Genomic DNA, 22,354 nt, shown 5'->3' on the forward strand with positions numbered 1-22,354 from the left:
TGTGACACCATGGGAGTATGCGGAGTCAGCCAGCATTGAAGGATAGTCTTGAGTCCCATAAAAATAGCTTTTTGAACAAAGGCAGCAGCGCCCGGTCAAACAAGGACCAAGGAGAGTTTCAAGGTAAAAACAAAAGTATCTGTGGGTACTCAAGTGCAGTTCCACAAAGATTTGATCTGGAAACAGAGACGTCTCCCATATGCCTGAATGGGTATCACCATTTATAACTATCTAGGGTTTGTTTGTTTTTTTTAACCCTGTCTATAACCCTTTCAAACTTCCTTGGTCCAGTCAGTGATATTCCTTGGTCCAGTAGTGATATTCTTAACCAGGGATCAGGCATTAGAGCTCCCTTGTAATCTTGCGAAGAGTAGAATACTTGAGCTAGGAAACAAACTCAAACCCAGATTGTTTGTCTGGCAGTGTGCAGCACTGTCAGTGAGTCACTTGGCTGGCTCGAATGCCACTTGACCATAGCATGTGGGTTAGCATCATATTCCTTCTTTGGTAGCTCTTAGAGCCCCTTTTGAAAACCTCTTACATAACTGTTTAGCTCTGGAACTCATTACAAGAGGATGTGATAACAGTGGTTAGCATAGCTGGGTTTAAAAAAAGGTTTGGAGAAGTTCCTGGAGGAAAAGTCTATAGTCTGCTATTGATATAGACATGGGGGAGCTACTGCTTGCCCTAGGATCAGTTGCATGAAATGTTACTACTATTTGGGTTTCTGCCAGGTACTTTTGGATTGGCCACTATTGGAAACAGGAAACTGGGCAAGATGGACCATTGGTCTGACCCAGTATGGCTATTCTTATGAGTTCTTTGAGGATGTGGCAAGCACAGCAGCTGGAAATAAGTAATTCCCTTCCTGCCCTCCTGGTTTTAATTGAAAAGTTATTTTGGGAGTTGGTGCTAAGATTCTCTCATAGCACAAGTGAACTGTGGCTAAATTTCAGGACCATATGTGAGTAGACTGGCCACTATGCAGAGAAGGGAAGATGAATGTGAGTGTCGGGACAACCCCTATAGGCTATACAGTGTTACTACCCAGGCAATAACTGAATAATAAGGCGCAAAATGCTGGAAAAAAAGAGAATAAAGGGAAGGTTACAAAAAATAATTATTTTTGCCAAGGAAAAATACACACTGCAATATTTTAAAAGCATGCAGTCTTAAAAGAAAGCATTTCAGCTTAGCAGCCTTAATGGCAGATGGGCTGAAGTGAAGCTGTGGAGGAGTCCTGCCTTTGATATGAAACGTACAGTAATTTAACAGAGTCTGCTGTTAACAGTTCCCTTTTCCTCTTTTAGGTGGAAAGAAAGTGCATTCTTTAAATAGTTATTCTTTTGAAATGAGATTTGCTGTCATTTCTCCCATTGAGCAATCGGGAGAATGATTCATTGCTACTCTAAAGTGACAGGATAGATGACAAAACAAGAATAAAGAATTCTACTAGCAACTAGTTGTTCTCAAAGCAGAGCCCCCAGTGGCGATAACAGGGTATGGGGGTGGAGGGGGAACGAGGTACATGGGTGAACATTTTAAAGAAACATAATGGAACATTAGTCTGTTTGATTTTCTTTTGAAAAAAATAAATAAAAGGAACCCTATGATCTCCAGATAAATAACTCACACTATTGTTTCACAGTCTCCTACAGGTATATCTAGCCAGCCACACTTTTCAGGATATTCATAATGAATAATCATGAGGTGGATTTGCATACACTGGAGATCCAGTATATGAAATCTACCTAATGCATATTCAGTGCTATAGTCCTGAAAACCCAACTGGCTAGGTGTGCCTCCAGAACAGGAGTAGAAAACAGAGTCTTGAAATAATGGTATTGCAGAGCTGTCATGTTACTCAGTTTCATGAGGAGGACTTTAGGCCAGATCTGGTTTTGAACTTAGACCCCCCCAAGCAGTATGGTGTCTGTAATTTCAAGTTTCAAATTTATCTAGTATTTGATAAACCACCTATTAGAGAACTACACAGGCACTTCACAATATAATTTGTTTATACAAAAAATCCATACATAAATAAAAAGAAGATACGATATCCATAAGTAGAGAAGAAAGTGAAGAAAATTAAAAATACTCAAACCTTTCCTGTGCTTAGCCAACCTCCACCTCTGTCCGAAGGGTCAAAGGTGGGAATCAAATCAGTCAATCAGATATTAAAATGAAAAGTCTTAAATCCCTGCTTAAAGCATGGAAGGGAGAATTCCAGGCGCAGTGTTGTAGGAAATGAGTTCCACTTTACACAAAAAATTCTACTGCGGAGAGTACTGAGAGAAATGACATGAAGAGAAGGGATAACTAAACAGTCATGATGTTCTAAATCAGTGCTGTAGGTCCATAATACATCGGGATAGGACTGTCAGAAATCCAGGATTGGCCTGCCATCTCCCTCCTAATGGGTAACTTAGTTCTGCCATTTTGCTGTGTACTGGTAGATTTTTCTCCTGGGCATTTTGCATTGCTGTTTAGTTTTTAGTCTGTAGGCTCCTTTTACTATGGTGCGCTAGCGTTTTCAGCGCACGCACAAAATTACCACGCGGTACGCTTTTAGAATAACACCAGCTCAATGCTGGCGTTAAGGTCTAGCGCACGCGGCAATTTAGCGCGTTAAGGCCCTAACGCACCTTAGTAAAAGTAGCCCTATGTTTATTCACTTACTTTGTAATACGTGTGGATTACATATGTTTAACTGTACACAGACTAGATTTATAAATGAAACTTTTTATTTAATACCTGCAAGCCCAAAATCTATCAAAGCAGTGTACATTAGGGTACCCTTCTGTTCCTTAGAGCAGTGTTTTTCAACCGCTGTTCCGCGGCACACTAGTGTGCCGCGAGATGTTGCCTGGTGTGCCGCAGGGCCGCCGGGCCCGGAGCTGACAGGGGGCCCGAGGCAGGGGCGCCAGTAGCTCGCCAAGGCAAAGTGAGTCGATCACCCAGGACTCACTTTGTCTTGGCGATCTAAAATCTATCGAGCCGATAAGTCTTCTTCTCCCCGACGTCAATTCTGCAGTCGGAGAGGAAGTTCGGGCCAGCCAATCGCTGCCTGGCTGGGCGGAACTTCCTCTCCGATTGCAGAATTGACGTCAGGGAGAGCATGCGTCGGCGTCGGCTTTGGGGCCTGTTATCCATTGGTGGGTCCTGTTCCCCGATGGCAGCGGCAGTGGCAGTGGCTTGGGGAACGGCAGGGAGAAAGAAAGAAAGGGGGCAGGCAGGGAAACAGAAGGAAAGAAGAGAAACAGAAAAAAAGAAAGAAAGGTCAGGGAGAGAGGAAGAAAAAGTTGGGGGAGGGAATGAGGTGTGGAGGAGAGAAAGCATACAGGCTGATAGAAGGGAAGAAAGATTGGATGCACAGTCAGAAGAAGAAAGTGCAACCAGAAATCACCAGACAAGGTAGGAAAAATGATTTTATTTTAAATTTAGCAAAGTGGAGGCAGTATTACCACAGTTTTCAAAGGAATTTGCCCAAATAACTTAATAGTTAACTGGGTAAATTCCCAGAGATGAAAACTTCCCTTCACTTACTATGCACAGTTCTGAATTTATATCTGCTGTCTATATTTTACAATATGGTCACCTTTTACTAAACCGCAATAGTGGTTTTTAGCGCAGGGAGCCTATGAGCGTCAAGAGCAGTGCTGGGCATTCAGCGCAGCTCCCTGCGCTAAAAACTGCTATTGTGGTTTAATAAAAAGGATGGAGGATATATTTGTCTATTTTTGTATGCTATAAAAACCAAATACAGAGAGAGACTGAGAGCTGTTGACGAAGAGCTACGTGTGTGTCTTTCTTCGATTCCAGCCAGAATATCAGCTTTGTGTTCAGCCAAACAGGCCCAGGTTTCGCACTGAATAAAGTATTTTATAATTTTTATAATTTTTATTTCATAATAAAGTAATTATAAAATACTTTCTTTGTGTTTATTTGATTCCTATTCAAGAGAATTACTTTATATATAGTCAATATAGGCAGAGAGTTAAATTTTTTAACATTTTCTAATGGTGGTGTGCCTCGTGATTTTTTTCATGAAACAAGTGTGCCTTTGCCCAAAAAAGGTTGAAAAACACTGCCTTAGAGGGCTTACAATCTTAAGTTTGTACCCAAGACAATGAAGGGATTAAGTGATTTCCCCAAGATCACAGGGGGTTGCAATGGGATTTGAAGGTGACTTCCCTGGTTGCCATACCACTGTTTTAATTTAAGCTACTCCTACACTCCTAACATCAGTTAGGACCGCTATATCCCAGGAATCCTTTTAGATTTGGAGTTCCGATTTAATTACTTGTAAGCGCACTGGGTATTTTCCTGCCCCAAAGGATTTACTGTCCAAGGCTTTTCTCCCAGTCTTTGCTTATGGGAGAAAGTATATTTATTTATACAATTTGTCAACCACCACCCTGTAGGCAGAGAGCACAAGGCTGAGATAATGTACATAAACCTTACATGAAATACTGTAAAACAATAACTAAAACATTTACATAAAAACCACACACACATGTTGACCACTTGGCCAACAAAAGCAAGATAGCAAGCCCTAATTAACCCTCAGCTATAGTTTCCCTTCATTAAATTTTCAACACTCACTGTACTAGACTGTAGAAATCAAGGAAACAGGCATGTTTTCACTTTCTTTCGTAGTCTAAAACCCAAGGAAGCCCAGGTTCAGATTCCATTGTTGCTCCAAATCACTCATTTTCCACTTAACTGTCAGGTGCAAGCTGAAACTGTAAAACCTCCAGAACCCCCCCCCCCCCCCAACTTGAATCATAGTTATCTTGACTTACTACTGAAAAGGTATACGCTAAATCCCAAATCACTCAATAATGAGTGTTATACATTTCTTTCTGAACACTAAATATGGTGGCACGTCAAAAGCGCATCGGACATTGGTGCGCTGACATCCGCAAGCAGGACGAATGCATGTTGCCAGTTCCACCACTTTTATGCCTTACCGTTAGCATTCTGAAGGGGGTGTAGGGAGAACCCCCCCCCCCCACTACACTTATAAATGCTCGCGTTCCCGCTGGGGAGGGATGTGGAGGGGGGGAACCCTCACCACCACACTGTAAACTCCTGAACACCGAGAGAACGGAAGTTTTCAGTGTACTGGGGTGGGGGGGTCCCCCTCCCAAACCCCACCAAATGGGAGCGCCAACCAGTTCTAAGTGTACTGGGGGGTTCCCCCCCTCAGAACGCTAACGGTAACGCTGCACACACTCGTCATATGTGCCGGATGTCAGCGCGCGCCTATGTCCTGCACGCTTTTGTCGGTGTACCCTAAATATAGTAATTTTGCCTTTGTCTCACCTCCATTGGCGACTTATCTCACAACACCAGTACCGCCACACAAAGTATCCCTGTTCGTACCAACATATGTTTGAGTTTCTTTATTGTAAGTGTAGTTCTGGTTCCGCTGGTGGGCTCCGGCCAGCTCTGCAGGTAAAATGTGGCCTAATATACCAATGCCTACCTCTAGGACACTTAGTGATGCCTATGTTCACTTAGGTTCCACTAGGCATGATTTTATAAGTGACACCTAGCAGATGATTGACAACTGCACCGACTGGCACCTAGAAGTTAGGCACGATTAGGCGCCATTTATAGAATCAGGCCCTTAATCCTCCATTGTCTCGGGTACAAACTTATATTGTAAGCTCTCTGGGAACAGGAAACACCTACTGTACCTAAATAAAACTTACTTTGAACTACAACTGAAAACTTAATGTACTAAATCCAACCATCACATGCCATGTCAAGAAACTTAACTTCCCTAATCCAGACTTGTTCTCCAAATTCTTCAGACTATAAGACAACATATTGTACTACCTTCGTTTAATTTTCTGCATCGCATGAACCCAAACAAGAGAGAGAGAGAGAGAAAAAAAAAAAAAAGAAACTGCCTTCAGTTCGATAAAAATGGATTGAAAACTGGTTTGGCACTGATTCTAGCAGTGGTTATAGGGAATGGTATCTGAGGGGTGCTATATTTGCATCCAACTTCATGTTGTCCTCCGACCTTTGAACCCGAGCCTAGCTTCCTCTGCACAAGTGTGGAGACAGGTTCATGCTACTCACACTTGTGAATGTATGACACAGAAAGGCTGCAAAGAATGCTCTGGCTTTGGGGTAAGCTTGGAAGTTGGGCGTATTCTAAGCACCTGTGGAGGAATTCATAATTAGAGACTTTCAAAAGCAACATCAACAAACAAAAGAGAAATGTCCCCATAATCACTAGTTAGGATTTCACAGAAAATAAGAGTGTCTGTATGAGAAAGAGAGAGAACAAAGGGGGAGAAGGTACAAGCAGAGATTGTTAAGTAGTGGAAAAAGAAACAGAGGAGTGGGTAGAAGAGAACAGGAGCAAGCTGATAAATGTACACACAAGGAAGAGGCAGGTGACATGGGGAACAGAAAGGGTGGCAGGTAAAATTGAATGGGCTAGATTCACAAAGCAAACTGATTGTGTACCGATCGGTTTGCAACCCCGACCCGATTCACTAACCTCTCCTCCGAACTGATTCCGATCCGTGCATGCAAATGAGGGGAAACAGCATGCAAAGTAGGCAGGGATGCGATTCAGAAAACTTTTCAGGGAACACCGACTGTACTGGCTGATCCAAAAAGAAGCGACTGCTGAAGACCAGTCGCTCAGGTCCTTTCCGACTGCCCTGCCCTCTGCCGCCCTGCTTCTCTGCCCCGATCTGCTTTCTGCCCCGTCTCAGCCTGATCTCCTGCCTGCCCTGATCTGCTCTCTGCCCCGACTCAACCCTGATCTCCTGCCCTTCTCCGCACTGTGAGCCCGTCGTTTTAACCCGCGTGTTTTAAGTGGGTTAAAACTACAGGCTCGCTGGGCCAGAAAGTTAAAAAAAAAAGTTGCCACTCTAGACGCATGCGCAGACCATCTACAGATGGTCTGCGCATGCATTGGGATCGCTCTAGCGATCCGTGCAGTGGGTGAGGGGCGTGTCAACGATCGTCCCCATTTGCATGCAGGCCTTTGTGAATTTGTCGGCCTGCATGCAGTTGGGCACGGATCGGACACGTAATCGGGGGTTAGTGAATATGCTTTTAATATATGCTTTTAATGGGAGCTTTAATATATGCTTTTAATGGGTTATATGCTTTTAATGGGAGCTTGCTTTCAATTGTTTTAGATTTGGTGGTTGTTGAAAAGGCAGCATGGGTGGAGCTGGGAAGATTTCTTTCAGTCTTAAGAGCCAATTTTTCAAATTGATTGGTGGTGCTAAACATAGTGGAAATTACATTGTGTTTAGCACCCCCTGGATACAGTCAAGGAGTTTGTTCTGTACTCTCTGCAAGGTGTCTATTCTGTTCCTAATCTTTGTCATCTGCAAAAAGGCAAACTTTTCCTTCTAATCATTCAGAAATGTCACTCGCAAAAAAACTTAAATAGAATTGGCTACAATAACAATCCCTGTGGCTCTCTGCCACTCACCTTCCTTTTTTTCTGAGTGAATTCTATTTTCCACCATCCTATGTCATCTAGCAATCTTTCAGTTTCTGTCCCATACCTAAGTTGCTCAATATATTTATAGGCCTCCTGTGAGGAACAGTATCACAGGCTTTGCTAAATTTACAGGCTTTGCTAAATAAGCAGACCACATCCAGAGCATAATATAACGTAGCATAAGGACTTTATATACAGTTATAACCAGTGGTTCAGGATGGTTTACAGTAGTGTATCTCAAACTGTGTGCCAAGGCACACTATTGTGCCTCCTGAGATTTCAGGTGTGCCCACGATACACTGGGGAGGAGGAGAGGCGCCGGCGACAGCTGACTACCTACAGGACGTGCCTCTTGTAGGCACCAGCACCTATCCTTCTCTCTGGCCCTCTTCCCTTCTGGCACCCCCTACTGGCATCTCAGGGCCCGCCTGGAGGGCCTTCGCACACACGCGGACATCGACATGATGATGTCAAGAATGCGTGTGATGTCATCACGGCGATACCTATGCACTTCCAGGTGCCTCGAGCCACAGCCACTAACTTTAGTGTGCTGCAGCTTGAGAAAGTTTGCGGGAGGGAAGTTTCATGGCGATCCCAGGAAGTACTTCTTCACCGAAAGAGTGGTGGATCATTGGAACAGACTCCCACCCCAGGTGATAAAGGCCAGCAGCGTAACGGATTTTAAGAAAAAATGGGATACTCACGTGGGATCTTTAAGGGAGTAAATTCAGGGGGAGATACTTGGAATGGGCAGACTTGGTGGGCTATAGCCCTTTTCTGCCGCTTTTTCTATGTTTCTATGACACTGGTTTACAGAGTGATAACAGATTATAACAATTAAAAACAATATCTCAAATTTGCTAACAGAATATATAACACATTCCCAGTGGCGTAATGAGGGTAGGGAGCACCTGGGGAGGTGGTGCCTCCCCACCCTCTTCTCTGCCCTCCTCGCTACTCCCCCACCCTTGGCTATACATTCAGCTCCCCCATACCTCTATTTCCTGCCTTTTTAGTTAAATTTCAGTAGGGGGAACATCTATTCTCTTCTAGTTTACTTACCCTCCCCCCCCTTGTACAAAGCCACGATAGAATGGGGAACAGTGCAGAGCAATCAGTGCGCCGGCCTGCACTAAAAACCACTATTGCGGTCTTGCAAAAGGGGGGAATTAATGATTAGAAATATTAGGATCACATCCAGCTATTTTAAGGACTACTTTGGATCTTAAAATCTTTTCTCATTAATCATAGCCTTATAGATTTTAACCCAGATTTTCCTCATAACTGGAGTATCCCTTAGGGAGAGTGTGGCACAGTGGTTAAAGCAACAGCCTCAGCTCCCAGAGGTTGTGGGTTCAAACCCACACTGCTCCTTGTGACCCTGGGCAAGTCACTTATGGCTAGATTCACTAACCTCACAGATCCGATCTGTGGCTGGGCGACTGATTTGCAATGCGTCCTCATGCAAATTATGCCGATCCGAGGCAAGCCCCAAACCAACCACACAGATCGCAGCAGAGCAGGAGAGTTGGGGCTGCAAGAGCAGGAAAGTCAGGGCAGCAGAGAGCAGAAGATGTGCCTCAGCTGATTCGATGTCTCAAAAGAAAGATTTCCTGTATACTGAAGCAACAACAAAAACTCCCTGCTTGATTTCAAACCTTTTAAAAGGCAAAGCACATTGGACAGGATATTCCTAACAAATTAATGGAGAAGAAAATTGCTAGATTACAGTATGCTCTCTAGTTTTGGTTTTTTTGGGTTTTGTTTTGTTTTTTTACTTAATGCAGCTTGCTCTGAATTTCAAAAATGAGGCAGGAGAGTCAGCAGGGATGTGAGCGACTTGTCCTCAGCAGTCGCTTCTTTTTTGATCAGCCAGCCCAGTCGGTGTTCCTAAAATTGTTTAGTGAATTGCTGCCTTCCTACTTTTGCATGCCATTGGAATGCGTGGATTGGATTGGACTGGATCAGAAGTTGATCGGCCAGTATCAGGTGAATCGGGTCAGTACACGATCGGTGAGCTTAGTGAATCTATATACTGTATATATATAATACTAGTAGTACTAGAAGCGATTAGCATCATCGACTTCCAAAGGAATGTAAATAAAGCAAATAAGAACTTAACTTAGCGCATACTTATTATTATTATTTTTTTTTAATATTTGTATTCTGCTCAATCTAAACAATTCTCAATGGATTCCACTTTCAGACATACACAATAATTCAACAACATATAAGACAATCTAAAAACAAAATAAAATGCAACCAAGGGGGTGTACACATGGGCAAAGTATGGACAGGACTCATAACTTACAGGTAATGTGCATATCCATGGCAATTAGTTCCTAACGCACCTGTTCTAAGTTCTTGCACCTATCTTTTAAGGGCAGGTACACCTGGTTATGCTATTGTTCTGTAAAGGAAAGAAAGCACCTATATTCTTGGCGTCCTACCAGGGACCCTTCAGTCACATTATTACAGATGCCCTGTTATAAAATTATCCTCCATGTCGCAATGCCATGAACTCATAGCTTTACTAGCATGATAGATGAGGGCAGGTAAAGGGTTGTGTATTGGTAGGAGGTGAGCGATTACAGCATCTCTGAGATCTGTGTGACTATCTTTTCTAGGCTTGAACAGCTGGGTTTCAATGCCTTACTCCAGCTGATGATTGGGGTCCCTCTGGAGATGGTTCATGGTATCCTGCGCATCAGTTTTCTGTACCTGGCAGGAGTGTTGGCAGGTGAGTACACAGTATTCACCTCCCTATCCCTATTCCTTAATTTCCTGAGTCTGTCTCTTTCCTTATCCTCTCCCCTCCTTCACAAGAGTTTTGGAAAGTAAGTGAACTTCCTATTCCTTTCTTTTGCTTTACCTATGAACAGTTTTTCCCCCATCCTGTTTCAGAGAATATCTCTTTTTCCTTCCTCTCCTGTCTTCCTTCACTCCTTGTACCTCATAAAAGTACTAGCACATCGGTTTACAGTGTCCCAGACCCACTCAAGAAGTATCTCCCATGCATGTTCCTGCAGAGAATAAACAGAAGATAGGACCACTAGCTGGGTTGAGTCTTTTATGATTCACTCTAGTGACCTGAGGAGACAAAAAGGGAAGAGTATAATTTTACAACAAAGCAACTCGTAGTTCTTAGAAAAATAGTGTCAGGTTTGAGACATTTGACAGCAACTTATCTGATGAGCTTTCTCCTGCATGTAGTAAATAAGTTTCTGCATCACACTTGGTTAGTGGTGCCCGGCGAGAGAAAAGTATGCACTAATTAGCACTTTAATTTACAACTGTGATTTTGAGGAAATTTTAATTGATTTTAATAGTAAAAGCACTTTAACTTAGTTTTAAATGGTTTTAAATTACAATGTATATTGGATTTTAACTGAGTTTGTGTGTAGAGTCTCTTCCTACCTGGTTCTCATGGAGTATCACACAACCAGGTATTTATGGCTGGTTTCTTTTAAATGCCTGTGGCGAATTTTGGTGGAAGTGTTCCTTATCCCAGGGACTCGACTTGTCAAAAGGCACAGTGACTACTGTTGCTCTGGGACAGAGTAATGCTGAAGCCTAGGAGATGCTACAATGAGACAGATTTGAATTTATCTGAGGACAAGCAGACAGTATATTCTCAAATGTGGATGGCATCCTCCACGGAACCCGGCATGGAGAGCCAAAAGTGTACTGTCACTTTAAGACTGCCCCTACTGTGCGCATGCAGGTACCTGCTCAACCAACGGCTTGCGGGATCATCAGTTCTCAGTTTTCGGAGAATCTGTTCCTTAAAGTTTCTCTAAGCGCATCAAACTGGATTTTTCCCAGGCTTAGGAATTAATGTGATCAATGCTTCATTGGACCCCCGTGGAAAGATCAAGGACTTTACACATTGCACATAATAGCTCATCAAGGGCTCTGAGATATGATGCATAAGGGATTTCTAGTGCTCTATTGAAAATCATCCGGCCCTGGCACCATGCATGGTTTTATTTTCTTTATCGCATGTTGGATCTCTATGGCGCTTAAAGGTTAATTAAAAACCTAGAGCATTTCTGGGGTGAAACGAGGAAGATTAGCATCCTCTAGGTACACCTCTACCAGAGGCTGCTGTGAGCCCAGGTTTGAAGCATATAACTTTGAGAAATAATCACTAAAAGCCCTTTTTATTTGATCCACCTTTTAGTTATAAGATCTCCTTTTAAGTTGCAGCATTGGGATCGTGTGGGGGCCTTGCCAGGACTTCGTTAACTGCACTAGCAGGTTTATTTCCATGGCGATAACGGTACTTATGGTATATCATGCTACACTTTGCCCTATCATATAACAATGCATTAAGTGCCACTTGTGTAGCTAATATGGTATCCTTATGTGCTTGCGTAGGGTGACAAAGGTAGGGGGTTTTTTTTAGCTCTCTTTAACTCTTTCTCTAACAATGTAATTCTTATCACCATGCAGAGATTCCTAGCAGACACATAAGCAACCACCTCACCCTGAAGGACTGCCTTCGATGCCTGTTCATTAAAATGGCAATAATCTGCCCACTTCTCTAATAAATACTGTTGAAAATGTGCATCCTCATGCAAGTAGGCAGGGAATCTCCAGCTTCCTCCCATACTCCCATCCACCTCTAGGTCCAATAGTATGATCACATGATCCTAAATCACCAGGGGGTATATGGTTGCCTCCAATACTGTAGGAAAGAGTGTTTGAAAAATTAATGTATAGTCTATGTATCTATGACCAGGTCCCATGGGACCTGGACAGATCTGTGTAATCCTGAGCATTGGGGTTTAGCAGGCACCAGGGGTCTGCTTAATCCAGAGATGTGCATAAATATGGTGTGTGCCCTTGTGTTGCCCCATTGCTAGGTACCCCACCGAGGATCTATCCAGTTGTGGGTCTAATGCTTGGTTTAAGTCACCCGCCAGCAACAAGAGGCAGTCGCCATACGACAGTGGTCTCAGACTTGCAGCCTGGGGGCCACATGCGGCCTGCCAGGTACTATTTTGAGGCCCTCGGTATGTTACCATTGTTCTGGAACATTGTCCGCCTCACGGCTGTAACCTCATTCAAGCGCTTTCCTGCATCTGTACGCGATTGTGAAATGGAGTGGAGAGGACAATCACATAAAGATGCAGGAAAATGTTTGCGTGAGGTTACAGTAGTGAGGCAGGCTCTAGGCGCCTGGGCCAATCAGGCCTTAGGGTTAGTGGGGATGGGCGGACCTGCTATGCCTAAGGCCTGATTGGTCGAGGCTTCTAGAGCCTGAGCCAATCAGGCCTTAGGCTTAGCGGGGATGGGCCTGGAAAGGGCGGACCTCCTCATTTCGACGAGGCGGGCCTGCCAGCTGGACAGCAGCAAGACCCGGCCGGCCGGCCAACAATTTAGAGGTTAGTTGGGAAGGGAGGTTAGTTGGTGGGGGAGGTGGTAGCACGGGGGGTCCAGAGAGGGTGCGGCTTTCCGGCAGGAGGGGTTGGGCACCCTCCTGCCGGTGATTGGGAGTTTCGTTGTGGAGGGGGCGGCGTTCCGGCAGGAGGGGTTGGGCACCCTCCTACCGGCGATTGGTAGTTTCGGGGGGCAGCCTTCCAGCAGGAGGGGTTGGGTACCCTCCTGCCAGCGATCGGACAGGCGGCTGCGGCCGCTATACTTATCGCGGCAGGGAGATCCCTTGCCACGATAAGTATAGCGGCCGCGTCTACTTACAATGTAGGCTAGCATTTTGCTGACCTACATTGTAAGCATCTCTTCCTCTACTAGGGAGAAGTGTAGGGCCGTCTAGGTTCGCCTAAGGCCCTTAGGTGAACTTAGGCGGTCTTGTGGGCCTCCCTAGGCTCCCGGAGGCGCCTTCAATATAGGCAGCCTGCTTGAGGAGCATTTAAAAAAAAAAAAAAAAACGTGCACCCCGATTGGCTGTAGGACGCCTATAGCTGCCTAAAATCGGGACGCACTTTGCAGAATCAGGGTCAGAGGATCTAGAATCAGAAAATAATACTGTAGTACATATTGAAGAACTAAGGCCAGTACTGGACAGGCTTGCACGGTATGTGTCTGTATATGGTATTTGGTTGAGGATGGGCTGGGAGGATGTAGATGGGCTGGAGTGAGCTTTGACAAAGACTTCAGCAGTTGAAACCCAAGCACAGTACCGGGTAGAGCTTTGGATTCTTGTCCAGAAATAGTTAAGAAGAAAAAAAAAATGTAAATTGAATCATGTTGGGCATGCTGGATGGACTATTTGGGTCTTTATCTGCCATCATCTATTATGTTACTATATTGATTCTCCCCTCTACAAAAAAGCCTAGAGGACTATACCAAAATCTTGTCTCTTGCAGTTGATACTTTAGATTAGAATCTAATTCACAATTTTGCATGAGGTAAAACTCATTATAGTTTATAAAGCTTTCCTTAATTGCTTCTGATAATTTCAGCTGTACACAGCATAAAGCATGAAAAAACATGCAGAAAGTGAAAAACTATCTAAATTAGCAGAAGCAATTAAGGAAAGATTTATAAACTATAACGGGTTTTACCTCATGCAAAGTTGTCATTTCTTTACTAAGCAACAAACGTAAACAATCCACTACTAAGTAAATGTTCAATTCACACAATGTTCCTCAGAATGCCACACCATAGTATGTGTGGTAGCCATCCTCACTGGAACTTTATATAAGCACATAAGCATTGCCTCTGCCGAGTCAGACCATAGGTCCATCATGCCCAGCAGTCCGCTCCCGTGGCGGCCCCCCAGGTCAATGACCTGTAGTGATCTATTACTCAAGAGCATATAGTGTGGAATATTGAACAATTGTGCAACTTTTCGCATTATCATTAATTTATAATTTATAAAGTGTTTGTGCTCATTAATAAAACTTGTTAAATATTGAAGAATAAAAGTGATGGTAACTTAGCTTGTAACCGGATGTGCCTGTGCCCCACCGACGCGTTTCAAAAATTTTTCTTCAGTGTCGGGGACATAGAGGCAAAACTTATCCGGATCTGTAGCTGAACGCTAGTCTGTCAATGTTGTTCGCCGGGTTTACAACATTGACAGATTAGCGTTCAGCTACAGATCCAAATAAGTTTTGCCTCTATGTCCCCGACCCTGAAAAAAAATTTTTGAAACACGTCGGTGGGGCACAGGCACATCCGGTTACAAGCTAAGTTACCATCACTTTTATTCTTCAATATTTAACAAGTTTTATTAATAAGCACAAACACTTTATAAATTATAAATTAATGATAATGCAAAAAGTTGCACAATTGTTCAATATTCCACACTATATAAAGTTCCAGTGAAGATGGCTACCACATGTACTATGGTGTGGCATTCTGAGGAACATTGGATTGAACATTTACTTAGTAGTGGATTGTTTACGTTTGTTGCACAGTGATACATCAGTGCCTTCTTACACATTGACCATTTCTTTACTAAGACATTAACTATTTTTTCTGCGGCCCTCCAAGTACTTACAAATCCAAATGTGGCCCTGCAAAGGGTTTGAGTTTGAGACAGCTGCCATATGACATTACTACTTGCACCAGTTTTTTAATATTCAATCATCTTTATTGAAATTTTGCATTTTATAACAAATATCCAGCAATTGACCAGTGATCTAGGAAGCAAAGTACAATTATTGATACATAGTGCCAATCACTATAACATGTTGAAACAGAAGTAGGAAACGTCCTACAACAAACCCAACTAAAGAACTGGACAGATGTGTATTATACTTCAGGTAATAAAATGAGAATAGAATTTATATGCCACTTCTTGGAGTGATAAGGTACATACATAAGAGAGAGGATGACAAATATCTAATGTTACCTGCTATGATATGTCTTATTAAAATGTAACATATCAGTACAGATCAGACTCACTGGCAGCTGTAGGGATACAGATCACATTGGTATAGGATAATAGAGGTCCCCACATTTGTTCAAATCTGATGAGGGAGCCATTACGTTCAGCAGCGATTCTCTCATATTTAGCATAAAGACAAACTGTGTTCCACCATTCATTATGAGAGATATGAGTAAATCTTTCCAATTTGCAAAAATAATCCTCAGTGCAACCACCAATAATAACTGGATCAGTAGTACATATTCTTGAGATAGAGAAGTAAAGCTCAATCCACAAAGATCTATATACAACAGCAGGTATCTACTAGAGATCCTTAAGGATTAATTTAGTTTGGCATTTGAGCCTCTTATTGATTAGCACTGGAACCCCTCCCCTCTGTTGTTTAATATATTAGGCCACTTGCTATGTTGATCCAGGAATATAATATAGAAACATGATGTCAGATAAAGGCCAAATGGCCCATCTACTCTGCCCATCCGCAGTAACCATTATCTCTTTCTCTTTCCGAGAGATCCCACGTGCCTATCCCAGGCCCTTTCTAATTCAGACACATCTGTCTCCACCACCTCTTCTGGGAGACTGTTCCATGCATCTGACACCCTTTCTGTAAAAAAAACAAAAAACTATTTCCTTATATTACTTTGGAGCCTATCACCTCGTACCTTGATCCTATGCCTTCTCATTGCAGAGTTTCCTTTCAAATGAAAGAGGCTCGACTCATGCACTTATATCACGTAGATATTTAAATACCTCTATCATATCTCCCCTCTCCCACCTTTCCTCCAAAGTATACAGATTGAAATCTGTAATTCTGTTCTCATACGCCTAATGATGAAGACCACACACCATTTTAGTAGCCTTCCTCTGAACTGACTCCATCCTTTTTATATCTTTTTGAAGGTGCGGCCTCCAGAATTGTACACAATATTTTAAATGAGGTCTCATCAAAGTCTTATATAGGGGCATCAATACCTTCTTTTTCCTACTGGACATGCCTCTCCATACCTAGCATCATTCTAGCTTTCACTGTCACCTTTTTAACATGTTTGGCCACCTTAAGATCATCACATACAATCACTCCCAAGTCCTGCTCTTCTGTCGTGCACATAAGTTCTTCGCCCCCTAAACTGTACCATTCCCTCAGGTTATTGCAACTCAAATGCATGACCTTGCATTTCTTAGCATTAAATTTTAGCTGCCAAATTTCAGACCATTCTTTAAGCTTCACCAGGTCTTTCTTCGTTATTCACACCATCCGGCATGTCTACTCTATTGCAAATTTTGGTATCATCCACAAAGAGGCAAATCTTACCTGAAAACCCTTCAGCAATATCAATTATAAAAATGTTAAAAAGAACAGACACTTGAGGCACACCACTGGTAGCTTCCCTTTCCTCAGAGCGATCTCCATTGATCACTACCCATTGATGATAATATTGTTGATTTTTCCAGTATTTTCCTTTGATCAAGGTTCGTGAGGAAGTTAGAATGCTTGGTATAATAATTGATGCACACCTAACGTTCAAGGCTCAAATTTCAAAAGTAGTTCAATCTGCTTATTTTACCATGCGTAAATCGTTTCATCTGAAGAATGTAATATCAAATTGTGATTTGAGGCAGGTATTTCAAGCCTTGGTACTATCACAGGTGGACTACTGTAACGGTATCTATCTGGGTTTACCACTGATGCGTATCAAAGCGTTGCAAATGATACAAAACTCGGCTGCATGGCTGCTTATGGGAGTAATCTGATACGAGCATATCTCTCCTATTTTGAAGAGATTGCATTGGTTGCCCATAGCATTTCGTATTAAATTTAAAGTTTTGAAACTCATACATCAGGGTGTTTATGATTTTCTGACATATTATTTGGAAAAATGTTTGACGTATATTCCACCGTGGAAGCTGAGATCTGATAATCATTTGTTGCTGGACACAAAGAGAAAGAACAATGTCCAGTATGTATGAACGAAGAGCTCTTGTTTCTCTTTAGCTGGACCACTAATGTGGAATGCCTTGTTAGGAACATTACATCTTTGTAGAAATCTCCTGCAATTTAGGAAGTTGCTTAAAACCCATCTGTTTGTTCAAGCCTTTTTAAGTGAATATATAACAGTTGTCGAGTAATGTTTTACTGAAAATGGTTTATTAAATTGAAGAATGATGATATTTAAGAATTAGTTCAGATGCAGTTATGTTGAGGCTACCCATTCTTCATTGCATCACTTACAAAATACTTCTGCTGACATTTAAAACTGTAGGGGTGTTTCTTTATTTGCACCTGAAGGTAGGCCTCTCTGACATCATCAAGCCTGAACCATCATTTAAGCCTGAACCATTATTTGCAAGAAATCATTCCAGCCTGAACCTAGCAAGAAGAGAAAGAAGAAAACATCTTTGCTGTTTCTGCCTGATGCATTCTGGGTATGTACCAGAACTGTATTCTAGTCAAGCATCCAATTATGCCTATGTGATCTTCCCATGTGAATCTTGGGGGAGGCATACTCCTATGCTGTGCTTATCTATCGAAGGCGCCTGTGTCTCCCAGCCTATATGAGACTTTATACAGAAAGGCTAGTCATCTAAGTTCTGTTTCTGGATTGGTCCGAGGAGGTCATCTGACGAGATTCAAGTGAAAAGGTGCTAATTATAATTTAGTCTGTGTTAAGTTGTGGGTGAACTCGCATCTCATCACAGGTGTTCTCCACGCAGCTCTTTTATAATAATTAAGACCTGAACAGTTAGCTCATGTGACTCTCTGGGAGAGAGAGTGAATCGGACCTTAAACAGATCTGAATTCCATCACATCAAGGAAACCTTTGCTGCCAATAAATTATAGCTGCACCAGTGGCGGACGAACACTTGTTCCTGTAACCAAAGGATTTCTATATCTGCTAAGCTGAGGAGAAATGTCTTCTATTTCACCTGATTTTGTGCCAAGGCCTAATTGGATGGTGAGGATACAGAATTCTATTATCTTTCAGCTGGGGTTAGATAAGTGCATCCAATTGTGATATAGGATAAGGCTTGTAAAGCTACTCTTGGTGATAACTGTAATAGATTGCTGCTAATCAGGAATTATTATTATAAGGAATTGTTTAGTGTGTTTTACTTAGTTATCTAGCAAGTGTGTTGTGATAATTATGTACTGAGTTTCATACATGTAATCGTATATTTTGTGAACAATATTTAGATATTGCTGCTGGCTTGTGAATTATATTTTTCTATTTTCATAATAAAAGTATTTCTCATTAGCCTTGGTCTGGTCGTGTAAATAGGCAAGAAAGCTGAACCTGGATGAGATATTATGGTGTTCCCTAGAAACTAACAGGCACGTATTTGTTTATGTAACTGATTAGTGGACCGTAAATCTTTCTACAAAACCAAGCAGTCTAATTCATCTGCATTCATCGATAAACTTCTCATTCCATGTACCCCTTCCCAGAATCTGTGTTCCACTACTCAAAACCTATTTTCTGTCCCCTCTATTCACAAACTATTTCTCAATTCTACCTGCAAAACCATTTTCTCAGTTATTGCCCCCACGTTATGGAACATCCTTCCATCAGATCTTAGAAAAGAAACATGTCTTGAAAAATTCAAATGTAAACTAAAAACATTCCTTTTTAAAGACACCTTCTTAGTTTGACTCTATTCTCCCAGAGCCGTAACAGTTTCTATGTAGATGGCAGTACCAAACTGAAACGTTTCTTTTGAAGCGAGCCCTAACCTAGTGTGCTAAAGCCCTTCCGTTTCTTCCCTCCCTTTTAACATTTTATTTTTTCATTGTATTTAAGCTCTTACCATTTCTCATTTTTCCTTTTTATTCCAGTAAGTCTTATTTGTTTTGTGGTCCCCCCCCACTTTTTACTTTGAAGTTTATATTTTATTTTAACAATATTCTGATAATTGTAAACCGTTTAAGTATATTTTTGATAAATGGTATATCAAAGATTAAATAAACTTGGAAACTATGCAGATAGAATATTGTAACTTTGAATTTTCCTCTAATTGATGTACTATATTTTTCGCTCCATAAGACACACTTTTTCCACCCCTGAAAAGAGTGCGTTTTATGGAGCAAATACAACTTCGCCGCCCCCCCCCCCCCCGGCGTTCTGCTGCTGCTTGTCGCCACCCCCCCGCCGCTGCTGGTGATGCTCACTGCTCTCTTACCCACTTGCCGCCACAGGAAAGGAAGAGAAGGGCCAGCAGTGTGCAGTCAGATCCTCAAGTCTTGCCCCAACGTCAATTCTTACGTTGGAGAGAAGGTCGGGGGAAGGCTTGTGGACTCGATTGCATGCCGCTGGCCCTTCCCATTGTGGAGTTGTGGCAGCAGTGGGCAAGTGGAGGACCAGGGAGGAGGAATCAGCGGAGCAGGGAGTAAGGCAAGCAGGCAAATTTTGGTGTGGCAGGGAGGGAGGGAGGAAGGCAGGAAGACTTTGGTGCGGGAGGGAGGAAGGACAAAGGCTGGAAAGCAGGGAGGGGGAGGGGGCAAGAACTCGGGACATAGGAAGGAAGGAGGGAGGGAGGGAATAGAAAGAGACAATTGTTAGGCCTCAATTTGTAATCCATTCAGCATTAGGTCTACAAACTGGTAATAATTTTGTGATGCAGAATCAGAATAGGGTTAGGGAACCAAGTAAAATGTATTTGTTGCAGGTTTCTGGGTCTCACTGCGTCTTGTCAGGTAGAACCAACATTTCAGCCATCATACTGTAGCTTTCTTCAGGGTATGCTGTGAGGTCTACAGTTTGTCTTTATATAGTGAGTCCTCAAACCCGATTGGGTAAATGAGGCAGGAAAGCCCATTGGTCACCAATTTGAATTTTGGTGGGAAAGTCAGTTGGTCTCTTTTTCCCAAAGAATGGAAAAGTCTCTAGTGAGTTTAAAGATGTTGTCCATGTGAAGCTGAGTTATATGTTTTCTCAGGGTTTCTGCAGCTGGCATCATGGTTGTTGCAGGTTTCTGGGTCTCACTGCATCTTGTTGGGTAGAACCAACATTTCAGTCATCACGCTGTGGCTTTCTTCAGGATTTGCTTAGAGGTCTGCAGTTTAAACATGTTCTCCCCATGAAACTGGGTTGTCAAAGACTTTTCCATTCTATGGGAAAAGGAGACCAGCTGATTTTTCCACCAAAATTCAACTAGAATCTGGGGAAATCTGTCTACAGTTGTCCAAAACCAGCCCTTTTGTGTTATGGCAAAAGTGAATATGTATTTTGTGTAATACGTAATAGGGCAGAGTACGGTATTGGGGTTTAAGAAAGGATTGGACAATTTCCTGCTGGAAAGGGGGATAGAAGGGTATAAATAGAGGATCACTGCACAGGTCCTGGACCTGTTGGGCCGCCGCGTGAGCGGGCTGCTGGGCACAATGGACTCCAGGTCTGACCCAGCAGAGGCATTGCTTATGTTCTTATGTACTTACTATATGTCTGCATTATATTGGATAAATTCACAAATACTAACAGTAGGTACAACTGAAGGGTGGTGCTGGGTTTTGTTGTTGGTTTTTTTTTTTTCACAGCTTTTCAGAACCTCTTTTCTCCCTTTTGAATTTGTATGATGTCTCCAACCACTGTTTCGTCTAAGCTGAGCAGAAGTTCTCCCGCTGCATTGATGCCAGTGGGGTGGGGTGCTTTAATATTATGTTTTCAATTGTTTGGGACATACAGGTTCCATGGAGTTCTGAAGAACTTGCCAATCTCTCACTATTGAACATGACATAATGAAACAGTACCTCCCACTTGCAGGACTGCAGGTGGAGGACTCCTGCCCAACACAGAATGAACAGTGTCCCCAACTTGACTTCCACCCCACAGTAAATGTTCCATATGATCCTATGAAGGACATCGCTCCTGGAGAATGGATCTGTATTTTTATTTATTTATTTATTCAATTTTTCTATACTGTTCTCCCAGGGGAGCTCAGAACGGTTTACATGAATTTATTCAGGCACCGTGTCTTTGGCTGAATCCCTTCTTCCTCTTTCTCTTCTTATTTGCTTCCACTCTGCACCACAGGGTCCCTGACGGTTTCCATCACAGACATGAGGGCTCCTCTCGTCGGCGGCTCTGGGGGAGTCTATGCCCTCTGCTCAGCTCATATGGCCAACGTTGTCATGGTAACCCAGTCTGACCTGGCCCCTGTAGCTGGGCTAGTGAGAAATGCCAGGGCAGTGCAGGGTTGGAAAGCTGGAGAAGGAATTGAGATAGGGGAGGGAAGGTGGAGGGGAGAGAAGGAATGTAGGTATGCCTCACTTTTGTCTTTATCAGAACTGGGACTGGCACTAGGGGAGGGGAAGTGCAAATAGGGCAATTGCCCTGGGCCCCAAGCTAGAGGAGACCCCAAGCCTAGCTAAAGTTGAACAAAATACAGCCTATTTTGGTGGGCTTTGGGGCCCCCCACTAAATTTCTGCTTTAGGCCCCAGCATATTTAATACCACCTTTGATCAGCATTACAGACCACAAATAATAAGAGACTGAAACGGAACTAGGAGCTTACAGATTTTACATTGAAAAGGCTACATACTTCCTCTCAGATATAATAAGCATTTGCAAGCTTTATGCCTCGGTTAAGTTCAGTTAGCCGTCCACAACAGAGGCAAAGAAAAGCAAGCAGTGATCAACAAGAAGACCAGAAACAGCAAAATGTGGTAGATCAAAGACTACAGGATACCAGTGGCAGCCCCTGGAGACCCTCCGAGGAGGCCCTCATCATTCTGGATTCTTTTCTTTTACTCTCTGTCTCTCTACCCAAGTTAAAAAAAAATAAGGGAAAATGGATTAAGAGCCACATGCTTGAAGGGCTAGGCATTTCTCAATAGACAAAGAGAATGCATTGGGAAATGCACACCTCTTTGAGGATATCCCTCCCCCAATGAAAAATTTGAAGATAGACTGGTGGGGTGAATATCATGGACACTCAATGGTCAGAGTGTTGCAGCCCCACATGGTAAGATATTTGATAGCTCTTCCTCAACCTAGTTGGATCTAAAGTG

The 22,354-nt window shown here is 42.8% G+C and overlaps 1 protein-coding gene across 1 annotated transcript in view; it reads left to right on the top strand.

Annotated features, from left to right (window-relative positions):
* Positions 1–22,354, top strand: part of RHBDL1 (rhomboid like 1) — an 81,893-nt gene that overhangs the window by 48,135 nt on the left and 11,404 nt on the right. The window contains exons 5-6 of the mRNA XM_033914800.1: positions 10,117–10,229; positions 21,377–21,477. Of these exons, the coding sequence (XP_033770691.1) occupies positions 10,117–10,229; positions 21,377–21,477 (214 nt within the window). The remainder of the gene's footprint in view (positions 1–10,116; positions 10,230–21,376; positions 21,478–22,354) is intronic.

Source organism: Geotrypetes seraphini, chromosome 11, assembly GCF_902459505.1.
Source record: "Geotrypetes seraphini chromosome 11, aGeoSer1.1, whole genome shotgun sequence".
Classification (NCBI taxonomy): Eukaryota; Metazoa; Chordata; class Amphibia; order Gymnophiona; family Dermophiidae; genus Geotrypetes; species Geotrypetes seraphini.